Raw genomic sequence first — 20,303 nt, 5'->3', positions numbered from 1 at the left:
GAATTTGAAGACATTTCAATTGAAAAATTAATTGGATCAGTTAATTTCGTGATTGTATCAGAAAAAAATTGTTTGTGTGAATGTAAAAATAAACAGAATTGAACCCGGGTCTATTGCCATCACAACAGAATGCCTTAGCACACTCTAACAACCATGCAAAAATTGGTCCACATAATTATATATTGCCCCCCATATAAACCGATCCCCAGATTTGGCTTGCGGAGCCTCAAAGAGAAGCAAATTTCATCCGATCCGGTTGAAATTTGGTACGTGGTGTTAGTATATGGCCTCTAACAACGATGCCAGAATTGGTCCATATCGGTTCATAATTATATATAGTCCCCATATAAACCTATGCCCAGATTTGACATCCGGAGTCTCTTGGAGGAACAAAATTCATCCGATCCGGTTGAAACTTAGTACATGGTGTTAGTATAACATATGGTATCTAAAAACCATGCAAAAATTGGTCCATATCGGCTCATAATTATATATAGCCCCCATATCAGCAGATTTGACCTCCGGAGCCTCTTGAAGGAGCAAAATTCATCCGATCCGGCTGAAATTTGGTACATGGTGTTGGTATATGGTCTCTAACAACCATGTAAAAATTGGTCCACATCGGTTCGTAATTATATATAGCCCCCATATAAACCGATCCGCAGATTTGGCTTGCGGAGCCTCTTGGAGGAACAAAATGCATCCGATCCGGTTGAAATTTGGTACATTTCGCTAGTATATGGCCGATAACAACCATGCCAAAATTGGTCAGTATCGATCTATATTATATATAGCTCCCAAATAAACCGATCCCAATCACAGAAAAATCACGAGTGCCACTCGAGCCAAAAATAATCTACCAAAATTTTATTGGCATAGAAAATTTTGTCAAAATTTTATATTTCTATAGAAAATTTTGTCAACATTGGATGTCTTTAGGAAATTTTGTCAAAATTTTATTTCTTTAGAAAACTTTGTCAAAATTTTATTTCTATAGAAAATTTTGTCAGAATTTTATTTCTGTAGAAAATTTTGGCAAAATGTTATTTCTATAGAAAATTTTGTCAAAATTGTATTTCAATAGAAAATTTTGTCAATTTTTTTTATAGAAATTTTGTCAACAATTTATTTCTATAGAAAATTTTGTCAAAAGTTTATTTTTATAGAAAATTTTATCAATTTTTTTTCTATAGAAAATTTTGTCAAAATTTAATTTCTAAAGGAATTTTTTTTTGGATGTGAAAAAGTCAAACGGCACAGGTTCAAATCCATGCGGGGATGATTTTATTTTTATTTTATAAAATTCCATGCTTTCAAAGAATTGTCGAAAAGGACTGCATCGGAAGTGAACAAAAACTCGATATGGTATCCAGGGATGCGCTTTAAAAGATTTTGTTTTGGACTCATCCAAAAGGACTGCATCAAAAGTGAAAAAAAAATCAATAGGGATCCCGGGATGCGTTTGTGGACTTGTCCAAAAGAACTGCATTGGAAGTGGACAAATATTGATAGAGGATTCCGGAATGCTCCTTAAAAGAAATGTTTGTGGAACAACTTCCAATTTTTTTTTTGCTGGGTAGTTCATGCAATTCAGTCCCAATAAACCTGCACATTGAGTAAATATGTTGTCATTTAAAAATAAACAGGAATTAATTTCAATATAATTTGCTGGCTTTAATGGTATATTTCTTAAAACTTTAAATTAGGAAAAAGTTACAATATTTTTTTAAAAAAATATTAAAACGATAAAGGTCTTGAGGAAATCCGAGTGTTTTATATCTCTCTTTTTGTGGTAATAATCCCAACATTTTAATAATCCAAAATTTCTTCCTCTGCACATTGTTTCTCAGTTTTAACCAAGACTTGATCATCTCGCGATTCCAACATATCTTCGTCCTGCGAATCTTCAATTTCCGTCTTTATATTACTTTCATTAGCTTCTCTTGTGGGTTCACTGCTGGAATGCTGCTCCTCGTTGTGTATAATACTGGATTTATGAATTTGTTTCGTATGAGTCCATACACTACGATAAGTTCGAAAAATTTTCGAACAGAATGCACATTTAAATGGACCATTTCCTTTCATTTTTTTCTCTTTTTGTCGTTTTTCATATTCCTCGCCATGTTTCTTCCGCATATGCATGTACAAACCACTACTGTACGTAAATGTCATCGGACAATAGGAGCATTTATGCATAGTTTCGCCAGTGTGTATGGCCATATGTTCCTGCAAACGCATATTTGTGGCAAATGTTTTGTCACAAATCTCACATTTATAAGGTTTCAAAGGTCTTCCCGAATGCATTTTATGTTGATGGGCTCGCAAACTTTCCATAGTTTTGTAAAACTTTTTACACATCTCACACTGAAGATGACCTTCAGTGTGCGAAGGATTGCTGGCGGTGCGCTGACTGGTGATATTGGATTTTGGTTTTTTCGTATTATGATGCTTGGATTTATGATCACGGGCACAAGCAACACTTCGAAAGGGTCTAAAACATAGCGTACATTTAAGTTTCTGTGGAGCTTTGTGGTAGTGGACATGTTCCACAATATCATAGCGACGTTGAAGTTTACGCTGACAACATTGTATATAACATTCCTCGGATGGATGGCAATGATTGAAATGTTCCTCGAGTTGGGAATAGGATGAAAGCAGCTGATGACAGATATCGCATTCTAAACGAAATTTCCATTGGGCCATGAATTTATAGAATTGTTCTTGGGTTTTGGGTTGGAAGGGTCCTCTGCGAGGCAAGGTAGAAAATTGAGATTCATCATCACTTGCCTCCTCCATTTCTTCTATATTGTTATGAGTTTCATATTCCAAATCTTCACCCAGATCAAGAGGAGTTTCCGATTTCACCTCATGTGACATAAAGGTGGTAGATTCTTGGTCTGCATCACAAGATTTCGGGCTATGAAGAGATTCTTTCAAGAGATTTGGTGAATTGGTACTACGTTGATCAAAAGAACCAATTTCTTTCTCAACATTTTCCTCCTCCTTTTGTTGCTCCATAGAATTTCCATATACAGTTGGCGATTTATCATCTCGGTTTTCTTCTCCAAAATGCTGCTTTTTGTAGTGATCCTTCAACTCTGGGTTAGTATGGAATCCTTGAGAGCACACCGAACAAATGTACTCATTGGGTTCGGTTTCATGTTTCGTCATCAAATGATAACGCAAATTACTAACGCATATAAAATCTTTGTCACAAATTCTACACCGGTAAGCTTTGTCTTTCTTTTCGCCATGAACAAAATCAATATGACGTTGCAGAAAATATGAACCCTTATACGTTTTTCCACATTCCTTGCAAGGATATTGAGGATCAGCTGATTTTGGTTTGCCCGAATGTTTTTCCTGTTTATGGCGGCGCGCATTATATGATCGACTATAAAATTCACAACATTCATCACATCTTAATTCCGGAGGAGCTTGATGAAATCTCACATGCTTTTCAATATCATAGCGGTGAAAGAATTTTCGTTTACAACATAAAATGTGACACTCCTCATTGGGATGATCATGGAGAAAATGTTTTTGTAATAAAGAGAAGCTGGCTAAACTCTTCCCACACAGATCACATGCCAAGCTTGATTTCCATTCAGCTATTAATCTATCGGATTCTTCATTTGTTGTAGGCAAATTTAAATCCTTGGGTTTTCTACGATTTAATACAACAGCATCAGAGATTTCCTGATCGATAAAATCTGTTGAATTTAGACTTTTGCCAGAGATTTGCTTATTTGGGACATCGATTTTAGTATTAACAGCAACATCTTCATCAGCAGCTCCTAAGGAGTTATCATATACGTTATTGGACTGATCTTTATAATCCTCATTATCTTCATACTCCTCATTGGCTTCAGGTTCCTTTTTTATTGTGGATTTTTGAGAATTCAAGTCCATGTCTTCATTGACACTAATAATTTCAAAATGTTTTGAAGGAGATGCATTATTCTCTGACTTCACTTCAATATGAAAATGATCCCCACTTCCAGAGCTAGCCCAGACATTAGAAGAATCATTTTCCAATTTCACAATTTCTTCACGATCGTCTAAATTTCGTTTCATCAATTTCCCTAAGCTGTTTGTATTAATTTTTTGTGCCTCAATAACACAATCTTGGAAATTTTGAAATTCTTCAAGATGATGCCAACACTCCTCGCAGATATTTCGAAGATCCTTATCCAAATCCATATTCAACATCTGAAATCATTGAGGTTAACAACATTCGGACTGTAGAATCCATTTCTTTTAGAATATTTTTTTCGTTTTGAAAACAACTTACTGCGGGATTAAAATATTTAGTCATCAGTTCGTAAATTTCATTGGTTTTTCCCGTTTCATCATAGAGACATCGATGATCATTGCTAATATTTATACACAGACGACAGCAAATTGACTGGTAATTTATTAAGACCGAAGACATGTCGTTTACGTTACGTTGTGATGTTTACAAAAGGTCTTGAGATTGTATATTAAGCTTGTGAGATTGTATATTGAGCTTTTTGTAGTTCAGGCCTAATCCTAGAGAAAATCCTAGAAGAGAATATTAATGGACCATGTAGATCTACATCTTTTGGAGGTGAGGTGTCAACAATTACAGATACAGAATAAAAAAGAAAGAAAAATCTATAAACACTTAAAGAATATGAAGAATGGCTACTAACCATAGAACTTGCATCCTGATTCATTTTTTAAAACTAGTATTAATTCAAAATTGCCCTCATAACAACCACCTCCATACCCACAGCATCGGCGGTCTATTGAGACTGCATTGCATGAACTAGGCGATGTCTTTATTGAGGACTCACTTTCAATGTCTTTTCTAGACATTAAAAGTGAATCCCGAGTTTATTAATATGATCTAAAAGAGAATTTATAACGAAAAGACATATTTCAGTAACTCTACACCCAAAGAAATTTGTTGGTATACACAGCAGAAAAATTTGCTAAAAAAGCACAGTGTACTGAAAAGAAGAAAGAAGTCACTGAGTCTGCAGAAAAAGGAAATGCAGTCAATGTTAAATGAAATCAGTCACTTACAGTTAAGCCTGTTGTAGTTTGGCTGAAACAAACAAAATTTCCTATAGAAATAAAATTTTGACAAAAAAAAAAAAAAAATTTGACAAAATTTTCTATAGAAACAAAATTTTGACAAAATTTCCTATAGAAATAAAGTTTGGAAAAATTTTCTATAGAAATAAAATTTTGACAAAATTTTCTATAGAAATAAAATTTTGGAAAAATTTTCTATAGAAATAAAATTTTGGAAAAATTTTCTATAGAAATAAAATTTTGACAAAATTTTCTATAGAAATAAAATTTTGACAAAATTTTCTATAGAAATAACATTTTGACAAAATTTTCTATAGAAATAAAATTTAGGCAAAATTATAAATATAATAAAATAAAAAAAAAATTTGTCAAAATTTTATTTCTATAGAAAATTCAAAATTTTATTTCTATAGAAAATTTTGTCAAAATTTTATTTCTATAGAAAATGTTGTCAAAATTTTATTTCTATAGAAAATGTTGTCAAAATTTTATTTCTATAGAAAATGGTGTAAAAATTGTATTTCTATAGAAAATTTTGTCCAAATTGTATTTCTATAGAAAATTTTGTCAAAATTTTATTTCTATAGAAAATTTTGTCAAAGTTTTATTTATATAGAAAATTTTCTCATAATTTTATTTCTATAGAAAATTTTGTCAAAAATTTATTTCTAAAGAACATTTTTCCAAACTTTATTTCTATAGAAAATTTTGTCAAAATTTTATTTCTATAGAAAATTTTTCAAAATTTTATTCTTATAGAAAATTTTGTCAAAATTTTATTTCTATAGAACAAAATTTTCTATAGAAATTAAATTTTGACAAAATTTTCTATAGAAATAAAATTGTGAAAAAATTTTCTATAGAAATAAAATTTTGACAAAATTTTCTATAGAAATAAAATTGTGACAAAATTTTCTATAGAAATAAAATTTTGACAAAATTTTCAATAGAAATAAAATTTTGACAAAATTTTCTATAGAAATAAAATTTTGAATTTTCTATAGAAATAAAATTTTGACAAAATTTTCTACAGAAATAAAATTTTGACAAAATTTTCTATAGAAATAAAAATTTTGACAAAATTTTCTATAGAAATAAAATTTTGAATTTTCTATAGAAATAAAATTATGAGAAAATTTTCTATAGAAATAAAATTTTGACAAAATTTTCTATAGAAATAAAACTTTGACAAAATTTTCTATAGAAATAAAATGTTGACAAAATTTTCTATAGAAATAAAAATTTTGACAAAATTTTCTATAGAAATAAAATTTTGAATTTTCTATAGAAATAAAATTATGAGAAAATTTTCTATAGAAATAAAATTTTGACAAAATTTTCTATAGAAATAAAACTTTGACAAAATTTTCTATAGAAATAAAATTTTGACGATATTTTCTATAGAAATAAAATTTTGAAAAAATTTCCTATAAGAATAAAATTTTGACAAAATTTTCTATAGAAATAAAATTTGACAAAATTTTCTATAGAAATAAAGTTTGGTAAAATTTTCTTTAGAAATAAATTTTAGACAAAATTTTCTATAGAAATAAAATTATGAGAAAATTTTCTATAGAAATAAAATTTTGACAAAATTTTCTATAGAAATAAACTTTGAAAAAATTTTCTATAGAAATAAAATTTTGACGATATTTTCTATAAAAATAAAATTTTGACAAAATTTTCTATAGAAATAAAATGTTGACAAAATTTTCTATAGAAATACAATTTATACAAAATTTTCTATAGAAATAAAAAATTTTATTTCTATAGATAAATGGTGTAAAAATTGTATTTCTATAGAAAATTTTGTCAAAATTGTATTTCTATAGAAAATTTTGTCAAAATTTTATTTATATAGAAAATTTTGTCAAAATTTTATTTCTATAGAAAATTTTGTCAAAATTGTATTTTAGTAGAAAATGTTGTCAAAATTTAATTTTGTCAAAATTTTATTTCTGTAGAAAATTTTGTCAAAATTTTATTTCTATAGAAAATTTTATCAAAATTTTATTTCTATAGAAAATTTTGTCAAAATTTTATTTCTATAGAAAATGTTGTCAAAATTTTATTTCTATAGAAAATTTTGTCAAAATTGTATTTCTGTAGAAAATGTTGTCAAAATTTTATTTCTGTAGCAAATTTTGTCAAAATTTTATTTCTATAGAAAATTTTGTCAACATTTTATTTCTATAGAAAATTTTGTCTAAATTTTATTTCTATAAAAAATTTTGTCAATTTTTTATCTCTAAAGAAAATTTTGTCAAAATTTTATTTCTATAGAAAATTTTTTCAAAATTTTATGACTATAGAAAATTTTTTCAAAATTTTATTTCTATCGAAAATTTTGTCAAAATTTTATTTCTATAGAAAATTTTGTCAAAATTTTATTTCTATAGAAAGTTTTGTCAAATTTTTTTTTCTATAAAAAATTTTGTCATAATTTTATGTCTATAGAAAATTTTATCAAAATTTTATGTCTATATAAACTGGTGCCAAAATTTTATTCGCTAAAATAAAATTTTTTCAAAATTGTATTTCTGTAAAAAATTTTGTCAGACTTTTATTTGCTAAAATAAAAATGTGCTGGTTCAATTGAGTATTGGTTTTTAGTTTTTTCTTTAAAGTATTGCTTCTGCAAGCCAACTTCTCCAATGTTTTCCACCCATACCATACCCACTATTGTGATATCCAAAATTAAAGACTTAAACTTAGAATATAAACCTTTTTTTATTTCTTCAATTTTATTAACATAAATTAGATTCTTATTAAGCTTTGCCTAAAACTAACCTTAGAATACACCATTACACAAAACCAAAAATAAAAATCGTAACGGAAATATGGCTACAATTTCTTTTATGGCATTATTATAATTGATATTCAAATATATTTTAATAAACAAACCAAAAAACTTAGTGTACATTAATAAACAAAACAAAAAAATATGCAGACAAAAATAGATTTTATCATAAATTTTGAGGAAATTAAAAATTAGATAATAAGAAAATTTTTTTTCTACAAAAAAAAGTAATCCATATCCAATCCAAATATATGAAATGATTTTTGATTAGAGATTTGTTTCTCATAAGAGAAATTGACGGTAAAAGACGATCAATTACCTACAGTTTCCAGCTGTGGTAAATATTTATATGTAAATCAAATAAGCATGAAATGTATGTATTTTCAAAAGGAAAATAATCACCATGCTAGAAAATGGAAATACACCTACCTAAGATGAATTTTTATTTATGAAAATGTATGCCACTGTTTTCAAATAAATGCGATACTTTCTTTTTGCAAATAACACCAACTGTGACACTTTTTATTAAACTCAGTGCTCAGCAGCGTGCCTTTGGTAATTAGAGAATGGACATTCAGCCATTTATTCATTGCAAATGACTATATATGGTACGTTTTTTTTTTTCAAATAAATACCGTACTTTTTATAGGAAATGACACCATCTGTGATACTTTTTCTTAATCTCAGTGGTTGGTATTTTTGAGAATGGACTTTCAGCCATTTAACTGTAATTCTTTATGAAAATCCGTGTCACTTAATTGAAGTTTTTACATAAATGCCACACTTTTCGCTGCAAATGACACCAATTGCGACACTTTTTCTAAATTGTCGAAGGTATCGCTGCCTTTAGAATTCAGAAATTCGCTAATTTAAGCCACAAAACACAAAAATGTCATAAATGGAACAATGTCTTAAGAGAATTTCCTTAGACTTTTTTTAAATTTTAAAAGAAATAAATTATATACTCGGTATTACAAATTTCATATAACATTAACTAACTTTAAATACAAACAATCATATGGAATGTAGTACTTCATATATTTTCTTGTTAATTCAAAATAACAGAAAAAAACGAATGGCCACACAGAAAAAAAATTCAGGAAAATTTTTCCAATTAAATTCTTAATTGAGTTTTAAAAAATATTCTATTAAAAATTTAATTGAATCAACAAATTTTTTAATTGAAATAAAAATCAATCACACAAATTAATAGTATCAATTAATTTTTTAATTGGATCAATTAATTTATTAATTGACTTCAATTAATTTTTTAATTGATACTATCATTTCTGTGATTGAAGACATTTCAATTAAAAAATTAATTGGATCAATTAATTTCGTGATTGAATCAGAAAAAAAATTTTTTGTGTGCAATTTCTCATGTTAGAGTGATAAAAAAAGTCGGGTTTTCTCGGTTTTAAAAACCCGGACTCTTTTCCAAAACAGGTGGACGATAGTTTTTTGAAACAGATAACCGTCGTAACGGGTTCAATCAGTTTTCGTAAAAACACGTAATTTTGAAAGAAAGTCGTATTTTATTGTCTCAAAAAAAAAAAATTGTAACTTGGGAATTTTACAATGAAAATATAAAAACCTAAAGCCGGTATTACCGGTCCACCGAAAATGGGAATTCACGAAAACCTACAATCAGTGTAAGAAGATAAACCGGTACACCGGTTTTTGATTTTTAAAATACCCAAATATATTTGCCTAAATTTGGCATTAACTTGACAATTTTACAATGGAAATATAAAGACAGAAAGCCGGTTTTACCGGTCTACCGAAAATGGGATTTTCATGAAAACCGACAATGGGTGTAAGAAAATAAACCGGTATACCGGTTTTTAAGCACCGGTTTTTGATTATTAAAATACCCATATGTATTTGCCTAAATTTGGCAATAACTTGACAATTTTACAATGAAAATATGAAGACAGAAATGGGATTTTCATGAAAACCGATAATCGGTGTAAGAAGATAAACCGGTCCACCGGTTTTTGGTTATTAAAATACCCATATGTATTTCTAAATTTGGCATTAACTTGGCAATTTTGCAAAATATAAAGAAATGGGATTTTCATGAAAATTGACTATCGGTGTAAGAAAATAAACCGGTACATCGGTTTTTAAGCACCGGTTTTTGATTATTAAAATACCCAGATGTAATTGCTTAAATTTGGCATTAACTTGACAATTTTAGAATGAAAATATAAAGACAGATTTTGGGATTTTCACGAAAACCGACAATCGGTGTAAGAAGATAAAGCGGTCCACTGGTTTTTAAACACCGCTTTCTGATTATTAAAATACCCATATGTATTTGCCTAAATTTGGCATTAACTTGCCACTTTTACAACGAAAATATAAAGACAGAAAGTAGGTTTTACCGGTCCACCGAAAATGGGATTCTCATGAAAACACCGGTTTTAAGTACCGTTTTTTTTATTATTAAAATACCCAGATGTAATTGCTTAAATTTGGCATTAACTTGGCAATTTTATAAAGAAAATATAAAGACAGGTTTTTGGGATTTTCATGAAAACCGATAATCGGTGTAAGAAGGTAAAGCGGTCCTCTGGTTTTTAAACACCAGGTTGTGATTATTAGAATATCCAGATGTATTTACCTAAATTTGACATTAACTATGGAATTTTACAAGGCGGTTTTACCGGTCCACCGAAAATAGGATTTTCATGAAAACCAACAATGGGTGTAAGAAGATAAACCGGTACACCAGTTTTTTGTACCGCTTTTGATGGCTTTACTGTTAGTGCAATATTTGTATTAGCTATTTTGCTGACAAGATAAATAATAGCAAGACAATGAGAAATCGGCCCTAAAACTGGTATTATTTTGGTTTTTATAATTTTTTCCTTTTAAGAAGATAAACCGGTCCACTGGTTTTTGATTATTAAAATACTCAGATGTATTTACCTAAATTTGGCATTAACTTGGCAATTTTACAATGAAAATATAAAAATCGAAAGCCGGTTTTACCGTTCCACCGAGGAAATGGAATTTTCATGAAAACCAACAATGGGCGTAAGAATCGGTCCACCGGTTTTTATGCACCGATTTCTGATTATTAAAATAACCAGATGTATTTATATAAATTTGGCATTTTTACAATGAACATATAAAAATCGAAAGCCGGTTCTACCGGTTCATTGAAAAATGGGTTTTTCATGAAAAACCAACAATGGGTTTAAGAAGATAAACCGATCCACCGGGGTTTTATGCACCGCTTTTGATTACACAGTGCAACACAAAAAAAAACCAAACAAAAAATCTTTTATCCCAGCCGAAAGTAATCGATGAGAGGAGAAAAGTAATTTCTGGATTTGGCGAGATTGGTTGCCGTTCGTCTTTTATGAGTTAAGTCGGAAAACGGGAAAAAACGGTCTAAAAGTGGTAATTTTTTTTCGAAAATTTTGCGATTTTGAGCATGAAGATGAAAATGTTCCGAACTAATGTATTCAGCATGGCCGAGTTAAGAGCTACAACTTTGCTAAATACATCAAAAATGAATTCGCAGCATTTTTCGAGCTATGGCCATACGAAAATTGCAAAAAGGTGCTCAAAATCGAATTTGGCAACAAAATTTTAGAGCCTCATAAAAGACGAACGGCAAGCATTCTAGCAAAATCCAGAAATTACTTTTCTCATCTCATCGAGTACTTTCGGCTGGGATAAGTGATTTTTTGTTTGGAGTCAAAAAGTTGAATTTTGCGTCACAGTGTTACTCTACATTCAGCTATTTTAGCTACAAAATAAATAATAACAAGATATTGAGTAATCGGCCCTAAAACTAATATTGTTCTGGTTTTTATACATATTTTTCCTTTGGTATTTTAATTTGAATTGGTATTCTCCTTATTCTCTGCCCGTTTTGTCTCCTGATTTTTGTGGGCTCTTTTCACATGCAACGACAAATTTGAACTATATCGATATTCTTTGGAACAAAACTTGCAAGGATATCTTAATTTTCCCGCATGCATCACATCCTCATGTTCCACCAAAGCGAGTCGGGTTTGATAAACATTTGAACATTTGTTACAAGCAAACGATATTTTGGTATTACTACGATCAGCCTTCTGCCGTTTTATATTCTCATATTGCTGATGATGTTCCTTGATGATATGAGCATGTAAAGTAGATTTATGAGAATATGATTTCGGACAAAATGAACAGGTTACCGCGGGCTGTCCTTTATGCTTGGTTTGTATGTGATCCCGGAGATCACGGCCTAGATCATAGGTTTTATCACATATCGAACATTTAAATTTTTTCAATTTTTCCACCTGAGTGTGAATGTTTTTGCAATGCCTGCGTAATACTTTGAGGGAACAATAGGATCTTTCACATTGATCACATTTAAATTGTCCTTTGGAGTTCTGTTTTACTCGCTGCTTGCAAAAATAATAACGATGTTCATTGAGAGAACTTTTATGTTTAAACGTGGATAGACACGAAGAACACTGAAATTCTAATTCATTGGATTTCCCAGCATGATATTGCAAAAGATGATCACGCAATGATTTCTTAGTGGCAAAGCATTTACAACAAACTTGACATTTGAAAGCATCGGGCTGATTGTGATAGTGAATGTGATTTTCAATTTCGAAACGATGATATAATCTAAGTTGACAACATGAAATGTAACATTGATCTGCGGGATGCTCTTGGGAAAAATGTTGCAGAAGTAAAGAGAATTTCGAATAGGGTTGATTGCAAATGACACATTCCAAATTTTCTCTCCATTTCGATATGAAATCATCAAATTCCTCTACAGTTTTGGGATGTTTGATTTTATGAATATAGGTGGGTTTGTAAATACGTTTCTTTTTGGTGTCTTTAAGATCTGAAGAAATTTCATCTTCTGTCATAGCATCATATTTAATATCTTCACAGTTATCAAATTGGTCTTTATGGAGATTTGGGTCGGTTATGTCTTTATCATCTGAATCAGTGTTGCAACAGGAATCTCGATCAGTTGTATCATGGTTTGTGTTATCTTGCACCAAAAAATCATTCTCGGTTTTATTATCTTCCCCATCAAGAATTTCATTGGAGTTTTCCTTATTATTCGTATGGATTAAATTTAATTTTCTTTTATGTGTATTTTGGATTTCCTCTTTAGCATTATCAGCTTTTGTTTCCTCATTAAGAATCTCAATGGAATCTTCACAATCATAGCCACTGGTTAAACGTAGTTTTTTGCTAGACTTGTCACAGTCTTCGACTTCACTTTTTTCCTTGCAGGATCTAGTATTTTTCCTTTTTTGATTATTTTCTGTAACCGGTAATCCATCGATCCCACTACGACATCTTTTGGAAGTTCTTTGGGCCAATTCCCCATGTAAAGGTGTTGAATTATGAGATATGCCTTTATTGAATTTGACAATATTGGCATTTTGATTATTTCCTTTCTCTTCATTCTCTTCACTCTCAACAATAGCCACAATGCCCTCTTTTTCGGTATCCCGTTTTTCAGTATTGTCATGGCCATCATCAATTTCTACAACTTTGTCATTATCCTCCTCATCATCTATTACCACAATGCAATCGCTTCTAGCATAACATGGTTTAAGGCTGAATTTTTGTTGCATGATTTGATTTTTACCTTTAGCCTTCCTTAGATCTCTAGAAATCCTACGATTTTTTTCTTTGCACTCCGTTTCATTAGAACATTCTAAACTTATTTCCATATTAGATTCAATGAAATCTTCTCCAGATTTATTTCCCTCGGTTCTTGTAGAGCTCAATGCAATTGAAGTTCCTGGAATTTCATCGTAAAATTCCAATTTAACACTTTCTTCGGTAAATGATAAATCCATCGAATTATCTTGGGTAGCTAAATCATTAGAGATATTCCCAATTGCATTCTCTTGGAAATTAGCCATACTTTTCTTTTCATTTTGTTCAGTCTTTCTTCTTTCCCTTTGCTCTGGAATCCCAATAATCTCCTTCTCTTTCAATTTAGTTTGGGCTTGCAGTACTAGCTCATGGAATGCATGAAATTTATAAATTTGATCCCAGCATTTTTTACAAATCCGTGTGAAATGTTTTCCATTTTCGTTTTCTAAAAACTAATAGAACGAATTTTAAGATGAGTTTGTGATTTTTTGCTTGCTGCCCTTGCTTATTTCAACTCACCTCCAGAGTAAAATATTTAACCACCAATTCAAATACTTCAGTCCTTAGTCCGTCTCCGTCAAATAGGGAACGATAAAGTCTAAAGCCAGTTTTTAGACAAAGCCGACAAGGCATTTTTTTCGACATTTTTCTAATGCATTAAATATTTTTACCAATGAATGGGAGGGGGGATAATGTCATGGAATGACAAAATGTTTTGCGATTTTTATTCATATACGAAAACTGAAATGAACAGAAAATATATTTGCATTAATTTTTAGTCTCTTTCTGGTCGAAGAGGAAATGTGGCAATTATAAATCTCATGGAAAGAAGAAAGAAGAGGAAATCTGGCAATTATAAATCTCATGGAAAGATCAAAGGGAGCGAAACTCACAACTCAATAGCCTTCTGACATTGTCTAGTGATGAGATATCTAACCTCAAAATCATAAACTGGCATTACCATGAGGCCTCAATAACCATCCACTGCCTTGAACATTATATCAAAATCCAGAATAATGTGAATAATGTGGCCTTTAAATATTTTTAGAAACTTGAAAATCGCCTGGATCTGATGGAATTGCATGGAACTATGCGCAATCGCACACATACTTGTGCCATTGCGCATAATGACAGAATTTTCTATAGAAATAAAATTTTGACCAAATTTTCTATAGAAATAAAATTTTGACCAAATTTTCTATAGAAATAAAATTTTGACAAAATTTCCTCTAGAAATAAAATTTTGACTAAAATTTTGGCAAAACTTTTCTATAGATGTAAAAATTTTCTATAGATATAAAAATTTGACAAAATTTTCTATAGAAATAAAATGTTGACAAAATTGTTTATAGAATAAAATTTTGGCAAAACTTTTCTATAGATGTAAAAATTTTGACAAAATTTTCTATAGAAATAAAATTTTCTATAGATATAAAAATTTTGACAAAATTTTCTATAGATATAAAAATTTTGACAATATTTTCTATAGATATAAAAATTTTGACAAAATTTTCTATAGATATAAACATTTTGACAAAATTTTCTATAGATATACAAATTTTGACAAAATTTTCTATAGATATAAAAATTTTGACAAATTTTTCTATAGATATAAAAATTTTGAAACTATTTTCTATAGATTTAAAAATTTTGACAAAATTTTCTATAGAAATTAAAATTTGAAGAAAATTTTTCTATAGAAATAAAAATTTGACAAAAATTTCTATAGAAATAAAATTTTGACAAAATTTTCTATAGAAATAAAATTTGGACAAAATTTTCTATAGAAATAAAATTTTGACAACGTTTTCTACAGAAATAACATTTTGACAAAATTTTCTATATAAATAATTTTCTAATATTTGGCTGGGAAGGGGGACTCCCCCTTGCCGACCCTTGGAACAAAGTTATCCGATTTGCTTGAAGTTTTCAGGGAGGGTTGAAGGAGTGTCTATGCAAAGGACAGTACTTTATTTTTCGATAGGGCGGAGTGGGGCTCCCCTTTAAAGTACAGTGGAAAAAATAAAATGGGCCTTATAATTTGCTTGAAATTTTCTGAGACACAATATACGTTATATTATTTTTCGATAATGGGACGGGGAGGAAGACCTCCTCTCAAACTGAAAAAAAAACTGGAATTCTCAACTTTACTTGAAATTTACAAAGGCCGTTGGGGAAGGTTATGAAATCAATATAGTGGACTTGATTTTTGGGTATTTGGACGGTAACTTTCTCCTTGCCCCACACTACAAACTTGAAGGAAAGTTTACAGATTTTGGAATTTGCAGAGAAAAAATAGAGCATAATATAAACTTCTCCGATTTACTTGAAATTGGAAGAAGATGACTAAATTTATACAGAATTTATACGAAAAAGCAAGTAGTCAGATTTTTTTTTAAAGTACGTATGAAAACCATGGAGTGATTAACCAGTATTTCAGTTTTTGTGCCAGACTTTCCCAGACCCTACTCTTTAAAAGAGTTCAAATCTTTTTGAATTTGTTTTCAGATCGAACGATATGGTTGACTTAAGTTAACGAAAATATGCTTTGGGAGGCAAGCGAAACGGGCGGGTTATGCCAGTTTTCTATCAAAATATAATTTTGACAAAATTTTCTATAAAAATAAAATTTTGACAAAATTTTTTATAGATATAAAAAATTTGACAAAATTTTCTATAGATATAAAAATTTTGACAAAATTTTCTATAGAACTAAAATTTTCAGAAAATTTTCTATAGAAATAAAATTTTCAGAAAATTTTCTATAGAAATAAAATTTTGCCAAAATTTTCTATAAATATAAAAATTTTGAGAAAATTTTTCTGTAGAAATAAAATTTTGACAAAATTTTCTATAGAAATAATATTTTAAGAAAATTTTCTATAGAAATAAAATTTTGACAAAATTTTCTATAGAACAAAAATTTTCAGAAAATTTTCTATAGAAATAAAATTTTCAGAAAATTTTCTATAGAAATAAAATTTTGCCAAAATTTTCTATAAATATAAAAATTTTGAGAAAATTTTTCTGTACCCGTGTAAAAATTGGAGGATCCAATCCTATCTAATAATATCAAATTGGATCTAATTGGATCTGTTCAGATATTGGTTCAGACATAATTAGATATGCACAGATATGCTATATATGGTGCTAGATCTGGTTAGATATAATTGCAGATCTCATCATATATAGTATAATATCTAATTATATCTGGCATATCTAATAATATATGCTTGGATAGGACCATATATAGCACTATATCTAATAAGATATGGTAGATATAACATCATATCTGACTATATATGGGGTTAAATACGGTCCAAAATATAATAAAAAAATCATGAATAAGTTAAAAAGATTTTTGAAATGCACGTCTAAACCTCAATGTCATTATGTCAAATGTCAACGCCGTCAGGGGCATCACTTCTAAACAAATTTAACGCCAGACTAGCTGAGAAAATTAAGAAATTTAATATAATTGTTTTAAATGTGTTCCTTTGATAAAGTGTATATCGTTTCCTTTATTGCGGAGATTATGTAAGTAAGTAGATTGTATTTGTTATTTCCTTAGTAGTCATTTTCATATTGTTTTACTATTTTCTAGATTTGGAAAAAAAGGAAACCTCAGTGGTGTACTGGTTAACATGCCCGACCAACACCAAAAATTATTTCCGCGGTGGATTATCTCCTCGCAGTAATGTTGGTGACATTTCTGCTTCAAAGATTCTCTAAGTTGTTTCAGCGCAACGTGAAATGCCGATAGGACTCGATTATAGCAAGGAGGTCCCATGTTATTGAGCTAATTATTGAATCGAGCAGCAGTCAGTGATAAGTGAGATGTTAATCACTGTGATGTCATGATGGTCTGAATAGTATGTATGAACCTAAAATGACAGCCTATCGCTATACCTAACCTAATCCCGAATACACTTTAAATGTGAGTATTAAAAGCAACATAAAATTATATGGCAATTTTTATTGCAACTCAAAGAAGAATGATCCAAAACAATACTAATACTTGCTTACATAGTTCAATATATTCCCATATTTGTTTATTCCTATATTTGTTTAATAATTGTTTTTTTACTTAATTTCATTGCAGATTGCCTTAACGCTGTAATACTTTAGTCGCGTGTCTAAGTCCAAAGCAGAAGAAACAAACGAAAAAACCCTTGGACAACACTCTAACTCAACTGTCAATACTCTTAAATAGCTTTGATGGATCAATTTAAATTAAACATATTTATTATGCACATACTTTTTGTCTGTATTATTAAATAAAACAATTGATCTCATTTTATATACAAATTATGGGCTTTTATGTGTTGAAAGATCTCGAAAGATACGATTGTATCAAATAATATACAATTATATCAAATTAGATCTGATTAGATGTGTCTCATTTTTGAGATCTGATCAGATCCAATTTCATAGTATTTAGATCTGACCAGATATAACCATTTTTCGGATCTGCTCAGATCTGACCATATCTTGGCTCAGATCTAACCATATCAAATCAGATCCCCCAATTTTTACACGGGTACACACAAAAAATTATCACCAACATTTTTTCAATTAAACACTTAATTGAATTTGGAAACGGATTCAATTAATATGTTAATTGATTCAATTAATTATTTAATCAAATCCGAATAAAATCCAATTAAAAAAATGATTGATATTTGTTACGTTTCCAATTAAAATATTAATTGAGTCAATCAATTTGTTAATCAATTCGGAAATAATTTTCAATTACAAACGTGATTGAATTTTTTTCCGTTTCCAATTACATATGTGATTGATCCAATCACCTTTGTGATTGAAACTGAATAATTTTGAGCAATGGAAAGAGCGAAAAGAGAACAAGAGAATGGGTATTTATTCAACAATGTATGATGGAGAGATCAGTCTGTGGAAGTAACTCGTAACGAACGGTTGGGTTTTTGTTTTTCGCGTAAATTGAAAAACATGATTGGCGACATTCTGTCTGCTGCATTCAAAATGTGTGCATAAATATTTTGAACGCAACAACAAATCATAGCAAAGGGTTGAAATAAATAAAGTGTGCAACAACAAACGGACACGTGGTAAAGGTTTGAAAAAATATATGACAGAACGTATTTGAAATTACCTGTGTTTGTGTTTTGTGGTATTGTAAAAATGGAAAACAATCTACGTTTATTGAAGGTAAAAAATTGTGAAATGTGAATACCGTTTTCCATTGAAGCCTGTTTACATTAAACGGACTAAAATAATATATTTTTTATTCATTTCTTTTAGTGACCAATTTTATTTCGTGAAATTGACCAATCAATCCCATCAACTCCATCATTTTATCAAATATATAATAATATGTTTGCAATAAAAAAGTGGGTACCGTATTGATCTTTTAAAATTATAAATTTTTTTCACTCCTAGTTTTCTTAAAACCAAGAGCGGTATGGGTTTGTTGGAAGATTCACCTTGAAGTTGCGAAGTAGCGTAGGCATTAAATTGCATTTTTGTTTTACCTGTCTTTTTCAGTTTGAACCCAAGTAGGTATATAAACTAATGAGCTGAATTATGTAATGGTAAAAAAGTTCTTTCTTTTGGATTTAAAAATATGAAAAATATCCGATAATAATAAATATATGTATTTTCCATTTATATTTTTTTCTATTTCCAGAATTTGCAAAGTATCATCAATATAATACCAAATATTACATTGCTTTCCAATTATTTTTGTCTTTGATTGGTTCAAATTTTAATAGACGATTTTAATGTGTGGAAATTTTGGAAAGGAATTGTTACTAAAATTAAATTACCGAGCTCCTTAATACACCTTTTTATGCTAAAAGACTACAACTGCAAAAGAAGATTATAAATCTGCAACCTGGAACTAAGAATTGAACTTGATATTCTATGCAGGTAATGTTTGACAAAATTAACTTTTAATTGAACAAAATTAAATTCGAATTATTCTGTTTACTTTCAGAAAAACTAATTTAGCTTACAGGCTGCTGAATTATTGGAAATCTAGGCGCATCTACATATTAGAAGGAACATGCTAACATGGTTATTATTATAAGGAAGATAATGATTTATATAATTTATTTTTTCACCCTATAGTTGTTGTTGTTGTTGTAACAGTTTATTGTGATCTCATCCATTTCATGTTATACGCTTGGTACATCAGCTTGTTGGCAGATCAAGGAACTCTGCGACTAAGATGGGGTGTGTCCAGAGTGATCTGGTGGTAAGTCGGGTTGGTTTGGCTGGGCAGGAGAAAAGATGACGCGTGTCGTGTGGCCCTTGGTTGCAAATTGGACAAACGTCAGCTACGCTGCTATCAATCACCGATAAGTAGGAATTGAGGCGGCTGCACTTGCCTGATCTTAATTGGGCCAAAACTACCCTAGTCTGCCGTGGGAGGTCTCTTTCCTCCGGTGCTATGGGCGGTGGTCGGACTCCAAGAACAGGATTAACCTTGTAGCTTCTCACCGCTTCAGCTACAGTATCCTCATGAATCCTGTTCAAACCTGCCTGGTACGCTGCTTGATCTAGAGGCTCTCTTTTATAGCACTGGATCTCGCGCTCTAGATTATGTATATCAACCCTTACGTTCCTGGGTGGTGGTTGTGTATCCATAAGATGGTGGTTTGGATGATTACTGCGATAACAACCCAGGAGATACTGCTTTGACAACATGTAGTTGTGTCTTCGCACAGGGATGATCTTTGTCTCCACATAAAGGTGATCCAGGGGTGTGCTGCGGAGACACCCAGTCGCAGTTCTAAGAGCAGCGTTCTGGCAGGTTTGTATG

The 20,303-nt window shown here is 30.0% G+C and overlaps 1 protein-coding gene across 1 annotated transcript in view; it reads right to left on the bottom strand.

Annotated features, from left to right (window-relative positions):
- Nucleotides 1–1,653: 1,653 nt before the first annotated feature.
- The window catches only part of LOC142229274 (uncharacterized), a 51,040-nt gene continuing 32,390 nt past the window's right edge, over nucleotides 1,654–20,303 (bottom strand). The window contains exons 2-3 of the mRNA XM_075299811.1: nucleotides 4,295–4,545; nucleotides 1,654–4,212 (exon numbers count right to left, since the gene is read on the bottom strand). Coding sequence (XP_075155926.1) covers nucleotides 1,810–4,212; nucleotides 4,295–4,435 — 2,544 coding nt within the window. The 5' untranslated portion in view covers nucleotides 4,436–4,545 and the 3' untranslated portion in view covers nucleotides 1,654–1,809. The remainder of the gene's footprint in view (nucleotides 4,213–4,294; nucleotides 4,546–20,303) is intronic.

This window comes from Haematobia irritans, chromosome 3, assembly GCF_050003625.1.
Source record: "Haematobia irritans isolate KBUSLIRL chromosome 3, ASM5000362v1, whole genome shotgun sequence".
NCBI classification, from domain to species: Eukaryota; Metazoa; Arthropoda; class Insecta; order Diptera; family Muscidae; genus Haematobia; species Haematobia irritans.
The sequence above is the reverse complement of the archived record's forward strand: the minus strand, read 5'-3'. Positions and strand labels throughout refer to the sequence as shown.